General features: G+C 34.3%; 1 protein-coding gene across 1 annotated transcript; it reads left to right on the top strand.

The window, feature by feature from the left end:
* Window positions 1-294: 294 nt before the first annotated feature.
* On the top strand, window positions 295-3,249 carry LOC136062630 (zinc finger CCCH domain-containing protein 18-like). Its single transcript, XM_065761920.1, is given in 5 exon segments — window positions 295-474; window positions 1,821-2,736; window positions 2,821-2,988; window positions 3,075-3,180; window positions 3,182-3,249. Coding segments are annotated over 4 exon segments (1,215 nt in total). The 5' UTR covers window positions 295-474; window positions 1,821-1,834; the 3' UTR covers window positions 3,221-3,249.
* The last annotated feature ends 4,328 nt before the right edge of the window (window positions 3,250-7,577 follow it).

The following is a 7,577-nucleotide window of genomic DNA, read 5'->3' as shown; positions in this document are numbered from 1 at the left end:
GATTGTTTTTTCAAAAAAAAAAAATGTTGTTAGCATAATTTTGTTTTTGTTGTGATTTATTTTTCTTTAAAAGGGGTTGTATTATAATTACATGAACGTGGATTTTATCCATGTGTGTTGATTTTTTTTTTTTTTTTTTTTTTTGGCTGAATACATGTGTGTTGATTTGAACTAAAGACAAGGCGCCCTTTAAAGCTATCCTTTCTGTCATTTTTGCTTTTTTTAAGAATGGTGTCGTTTTTGAAGAGAGAAATATAGAATAGTGAGTATATAGAAGAAGATAAAAATAGCTAGCGATATATAGAGGGCGAGGGGGATGGAGGGAGAGAGGTAGAGAGGCAGAGAGAGAGAGTTGGGGACAGAGAGAGAGAGGGGAACAGAGTGAGCAATCATTCATGGCCATATAGGAGTTTGAGGCCTTGGATTGGTTTGTCTGACTTTGTTTCATCTTCAGGGTGCTGTTGGATTTGCTGGGTATGTCAATCTATGATGCCTAGGAAGTTTTCACTTCCTGTTGTTTTCATCCTTTGTGGTGGTCATTGTGGTTAAATTTTTTACTTTGCCACATGGGGTTTTTGAGAAATGTTGCAAAAATTATGCTTTCAGTGTTTCAAATCGGTTTTGAGTGTTTCTTCATTTTTTTATGTAACTTTGGCTTTGTGTTGCTTCTTCTGTTCTACCTATTGAGCGGTTAATTCTTTTGTAATATAGGTTTGTCTAATAATGGTTTTGAAGCATTTATCACAGCCTTTAAGATGTGCATATTTTTTAAGTTCTTTTTCCTGAAAATGAGAAGATAAAGAATTTTGGTTTTTTTCTTCTCCTCTTTTTGGGTCAATCTCTCTCTCTCTCTCTCTCTCTCAACATGGATTTGTTTGATAAATGTTGTGAAACAATGATTAAGTGTTCAAAGCGTGCGTTCAAGATTTTGGTTTTCCTTTAGCTTGTTAAAATTTTGGCTTTTATTCCATGTTAATGATTTTTTTATTAACTTGGTTTTTTTCTTTCGAAACAAGAGGAGATGATATAAAAAATAAATAAGTAAAAATTGTCCTTTATTTATTTATGTTTTCTGGGGAGGAGTTTCTAGAAAATGTTTTAAGTACATGGTTTCTTTGCCTGAAAAGAAAAGAACATGGAATTCTGTTTTTGAGGGTGAATTTGTGGTAAACTTATTCCCTTTTCTGTTTCGCATGAAAGAAAAATGTTCTTTTTTGTTCATTTTCTCACCAATTTTAATTATAAGCACTATTTTCTCTTTTAACTCCCAATTTGTTTTCAGAAAGGTAGAAATTTGTTGAACTTAATAATGGGTTTCAACTTTGTTAACAGAAAGTAAAATGTTTTTTCTTCTGGTTTGGTTGTTTATGCTTTTTGTGGCTTCATTCCTTTATATTTATTTATATTTTAATTCCTAGTAGAGAAACAAATTCTTGTTTTCATTTCTTATTATGCTTCTGCTCTAGAACTTGTAAAAAATGAAGTGAATGTGGAGGATAGTAATATCAGAACCAACAAGATTACCTATTGATAATCTTTTTTGGTCTAATTCATTAATTTTTGGTTGTTTTTACCAGAAATGAGCGTTGAAATGTCAGACTTAGATGTAATGGTAAATAATGCAGTTTAGGGGTTAACTTGGTCTGCATTTGTTTCTGTTGTAGGTCGAGAAAAGAGTTGAGTTGATGAAATCTTAAATTATATAAATAAATAAATAAATAAATAAATAAATAAAACACATTCTACCGGTACCAGATATGTTGTGATTACTTTGATATGCCAATTTCCATTGTAATCTAATCTGTATGCTTATTATGTAGGGGTGCGGATTGAGATGGATTTTTCTGAGTCTACAAAAGTTGTGTACAGTAGGATTCAGAAAGTAGAGCCCGAAAATGTGTCAAAGATTATTGGGTATCTTCTTTTACAAGACCATGGTGAACGTGAAATGATCCGGTTGGCCTTCAGCCCTGATAATTTGATCTACTCTTTGATCAACAAAGCCAAAACCGATCTTGGCTTATCAAAACTGGTGGTTTCTACTTCTCCCATCTCCATCTCGCCCTCTCATGTGAACCAAGCACCGGTTACAGACCTGTCTTTACCTTTCACAACTTACTCGGCATCTCTGTCACGCCCAGCAGCAACCTACTGGGATCCCCAAGTGGTCGCTGATCAGCAACCAGTGGATTCAGTTGCTGAAGATTATCGCCTTCAAAATCAAATGCAGTTCTTGACCATGGAAGATCAGACAGGGTCTGCCCGTTCGGTTGGTTCGGATTTTTCAAGCAATTATTATTACCCGGAACCTGCATTGGGTGTGAGAACCAGTCGAAGGTCTCCGAGCTTGCCTGAGTTTCCTGTTAAAGTATGCCATTACTTCAACAAGGGGTTTTGTAAACATGGAAACAACTGTCGCTACTTCCATGGCAATCCCATGCCAGAAAGCTTTTCTCAGATTTTCAGTCCAAGCTCTAATAATGAGCTCCCTAATGATGATCATATGTTCTCTCCTGGCTCTCTCGAAAAGCTTGAAACGGAGTTGACCGAGCTTCTTAAATCGAGAAGAGGCGTGCCAGTTTCAATTGCATCACTGCCAATGATGTATTATGAGAAGTATGGGAGGATCCTTCGGGCTGAAGGGTATCTTACAGAGAGCCAAAGGCACGGTAAGGCTGGCTATAGTCTGACAAAGCTTCTTGCTCGATTGAAGAACAGCATTCGTCTCATTGACAGGTTATTAATTTTTCTTACACATATTAAATTGCACCATGAAATTTTATGTGCATAAATTTTGAATTGTTATTGTTTGATTTGTAGGCCTCATGGGCAGCACTCGGTAATATTGGCGGAAGATATTCCAAAATACTTGGAGTACACTGGTGAGAGAAGTGATCCTGGTGGAATTGTTGCTGGTTCTCGACAGATTTATCTTACCTTCCCAGCTGAGAGCACTTTCACAGAGCATGATGTTTCTAACTACTTCAAGTAAGAGACTCTGAAATTATATTTATTTATTTATTGCTTTTCTTTTTTGGTTTCTGAGCTAGCCAAAAAACTTCCATGTATTGTAGCAAATTTGGGCCTGTTCAAGATGTTAGGATTCCTTGCCAACAGAAGAGGATGTTTGGTTTTGTCACTTTTGTTTATGCGGAGACTGTCAAGCAAATTTTAGCCAAGGGGAATCCTCATTTTGTATGTGGGGCTCGTGTTCTGGTGAAACCTTACAGAGAAAAGTCAAGGCTTGTTGACAGGTAAAAGTAAAACTTACCCTCCCCCTCTAATTGGGAGAAGATTCTGGCACTATTTGTTTTTTAATTGCCTCTTTTTATGTTTTTATATTATCATCTCCTTTGGTTAGGGTTTTTTTTTTTTGTGTGTGTGTGTGTGTGTGTGTGTGTGTGTGTGTTTGTATTATTACTGCTGACAAACATTTACGTTTTACTAAACCTTATGTCCTCTTATAATTATGGTGATGTTGGGTTCAGTCTTCATACTTTATTATGGGCAAATATTTCTCTTGGCTGGTGGCATAACTGGTACCATTAACATCCTCTGTAACATATCCCATTTTTTAATATTTCTCGGCTACTTTTCTGGGTTTCTGAATTCATTGATTTTTTAAATTAGCTTTTCATCAATTTTTTTCTCTCCACATCTTCGCAGCATCTTTATAGCTGGTGGTATTGCAATTGATGTTGAAGTTGGGCCTTTTATTTTTTTTAATTCAACACTTACAGCATGGGCCTAAATCAGAGGAAAAAAGTCCTTGGAAGTTTTTTAATTCAGACCAAAGGCAAAGTAAAAGCATTCTTTTATATAAATAGAAATGTTGGGCACTCCTTGTAATAATTAATAGTTTAATTCCATGTTGATACCCGTGTATTCCTTACAGTCATCAACTAAGGTCCTAGCTTCACATTTGAGAAGTTCACATTTCAGTTTTCCAGCTGTTTTGTGTCACTTTCTTGACAAAACTGAGTGCTTCCTTTATGCATTTATCTGTTTTTAAAAATAAAATTTGAATAGTGCTAATTTAGTTTGAATTTTATTCGTGTCACTTTCTCAAAACTCTTATGACAAATTATGGTTTTTTCACAATTCTAAGGAGATTTATCTATAGAAAATATACCCATTCCCTGGCTTCCCGCCTTTGTCTGGTAAATCCCCTTGAGAAAATTGTTGCTGACATTGAATTGGAAATTTGTAATTCATTGAATGTATTGTAATGCTACTTTTAGGGTTCTATAATGTTTTGAAGGTATTTGGGTTTAAATTGTATTTCTGGTGCACTTTCCATGTTGCCTCCTATTTTGTTTCCTAACTGGTGTCAATGTATTGATTTTTTTTTTTTGGGTGTTTGTCATATGCAGGAAGCACACAGATAAAATGCAGCATCCTTTGTATTACAGTCCACATTTCATAGATGGAGATTCTGAGCTTAACTCAAGTGAGTNAAAAAAAAAAAAAAAAAAAAAAAAAAACCCACCACGAGCAAGCACTCCGATCACCAACACAGCACAGCACAATCAACCACCACCACCAGCCCACAGCAAAAAAAAAAAAAAAAAAACTCAATCAATAGATGTGAGAGTGACCAGCGAGTGGGTCGGCGAGCTTGGTTGGGCGATGGGGCTTGGGGTGGGTCCGCGAGCTTGGTTGGTGGAACAGATCGGCGATGAGGAGTGGCCGGCGAGTGGCTTGCGGGAGCTGGGTTGGTCGAGAGAGGTGAGAGTGACTGAGAGAGTGGGTCGGCGAGCTTGGTTGGGCGATGGGGCTTGGGGTGGGTCGGCGAGCTTGGTTGGTGGAACAGATCGGCGATGAGCAGTGGCCGGCGAGCTGAGGAAGTGGCTGGCGAGCTGAGGGAGTGGCCGGCTTGCTAGAGAGAAAAAAATTGAGGAAGAAGAAGAAAGAGAGAAGCCAGAGAGAGAGAATGGAAAAAGAATATTTAATGAGGGATGAGAGAGAAATGTAATAAAAAAAATATATTTATTTTTTACTTGTGAGCTACAGTACACATCTAAATATAGATGTGTACTGTAGTTGTGGAGCTAAATCTTTTAGATTTAGCTCCACTGCTGCGTGATGTTTTTGGTGATTTTGAGCTAAAAATATAGCATTATACCTATATAGCACCACTGCTGTGAGTGCTCTAAACAACCTTTACAGCTAAGTACAAACTCAAATTCAGTTTTTAAAAAAACAATCTGCAAATCACAATAGCAAGCAGTAATCTAAAGAACCAATAACAACATGAAAGTGAATATATATATATAAAGTCAAAAAATATAACTATCGGAATCCATCCCTATAACAAATTGGCAAAAAAAGAAAAAAAAAAAAAAAAGAACCCTACAATACTAAAACGGTGAGACACTTCTTTGCAAGACTTTAGTCCTAGAAGCATAAATGATAACAAATTCAAAGAACATAAATATGAGCCAAATTACCTATAAAAAAAGATTTAAATAAAGGTAAATTTTTTTAAAAAAAACCGCCGCCACCACCAACATTTGTGCTGAGAAAATAAATCCCATTTTTTAACATGTGCCTCTTGCTTTGGCCGCTTATCAACTTCAAAGAGAGAGATAAAAAATAAATAAATAAATAAATATATATATATATATATATATATCTTCAGAGAGAGAGAGAGAGAAAGTACCCGGCCATGTGAGAAGATGGTGATGAAGAGATTCAACCAATATCAGTTTCTTTATTTATGCTTCATGCTCTGACTTTCTTGTTATTAAAATCTAAAAGTATAAAAGGCAAAAACCGGATAAGAATTTGAAGTTAAAGAGTAGTTTTTTTATTTTGAAGTGGAAGTTAAAGAGCAGTTAAACCTTTAAACGTGGGATTATTTTTTAGAAACTTTAAACGTGAGATGGTGGAATTAAAAAGCCTAAAATTTAGGATTTTTTTTACTAAAATTTTTAAATGTGGCAATTTAAAATTGAGTGATTTTACTGAGTTAATCCTATCATTAAAACCTTTTAAGAAAGGAATATGAGGGTATTTTTGAACTAACAAAATGTCCATTCCAAACAGCGGTAACCCCTTAAATAGTAGCCTCATCACACACGCAAAGTGTGTGCAATGAGGCTTTTTTTTTTTTTTAGTGGTCCTATTTTGTAGAAAGAAAAAAAAACCATTTTTTTTTAAATTATATATATATATATTAGACTCTGAGCACGCGCTCACGTGCATGCTTAGAGACTCTTCTATTTTTTGAGTAAGGGTTAATTTAGAGCATTTATTATAATATGGGATTATTATATTTTCCACAAAAAAAAAAAAAAAAAAAAAACCTAGGGGTGTGATGAGTATTATGTGTGGTGAAATAATTTTTTCATCACACACCTAGGTTTTTTTTGTGATTGGAAAATGTAATAATCCCAAATTATAATAAATACTCTAAATTAACCCTTAGCCAAAAAATAAAAGAGCCTCGAGCACGTGCGTGAGCGCATGCTCAGAGGCTAGTAGTTTTTTAATAGGAGTGTTTTTTTTTTTACCCTTTATATTAAAAATAAATAAGAGGATATTTGAAGGGGGAAAAAAAAAAAAAAACAAACGTGAAATCATGGAGTAAGGAAAACAAATTATATTAAAAAAATTGAAAACGTTTAACCAAGAGAGTAGTAATATTTACCACAAAAAAAAAAAAAAAAAAAGTGTTAACCGAAGATAAAGAGAAGGAGAGGTAGATGTTAATAATTTGCTAAATTTAAAGAGATGGATGGGAAGTTATAGTAATAGTTTTTTAATAGGAGTTTTATTTATTTTTATTTATTTATTTATTTTTATTTTTTTACCTTTAAGTTCAAAATAAATAAGAAGATATTTGGAAAAAAAAAAAAAAAGTGAGATCATGGAGTAAGGAAAACAAACTCTATTAAAAAAAATTTGAAAACGTTTAACCAAAAGAGTGGTCCTATTTATCACCAAAAAAAAAAAAGTAGTTCTATTTTGTTGGCAATATTTTAGTGGGAGTTAAAAGATGTAGTTTTACCAAATTATGCTTGAAATTTCAATTTTTTATGGGAAGGATTCTACTCTACTTTACACTGTGAAATGTGAAAGAAAGGGTTTTGTATTTTCTTTTTTCTTTTTCTTCAACAACAATATAATAAAGCTTTTAAATTTAAAAAATTTTCAAATTGAACATACTATTTGGAGGGGGAAACAAAGGTGTTGTGAATTTGCATGAACATGGCAGTGCCTCGCTTGGACTTCTTTCCTCTAGAGTTGTCGGCTACTAAGTTGTCAATGGAGCCAACAAAGAAGCTAGTGCTTGGTACACTGGTAAGAAATCTTGATCGACTTCGTCGATTCCTGTTTTAGAAAGCATGTGTTTTCAAAGTTATAAGTAAAAAATAAAAATAAAAAACGAAAAAACCTAAACAATGGGAGACGTAGTAGAAAAGGATTCACCATTGGCTCTGTGTATTTGGAAACCGTTTGTGTAACCAAAAATGTAATGTTAGCCTTTTTGTAAAACAACTGAAAATATCTATTTTTGTAGGGGAAGAAGATAAGTGAAGAAGCAGTTTTCGATTCCTTTGATGCTAGAAAAT

Source organism: Quercus suber, unplaced genomic scaffold (genome assembly GCF_002906115.3).
Source record: "Quercus suber isolate HL8 unplaced genomic scaffold, Cork oak 2.0 scaffold_434, whole genome shotgun sequence".
NCBI classification, from domain to species: Eukaryota; Viridiplantae; Streptophyta; class Magnoliopsida; order Fagales; family Fagaceae; genus Quercus; species Quercus suber.
This window is presented reverse-complemented; position numbering and strand designations above follow the sequence as displayed.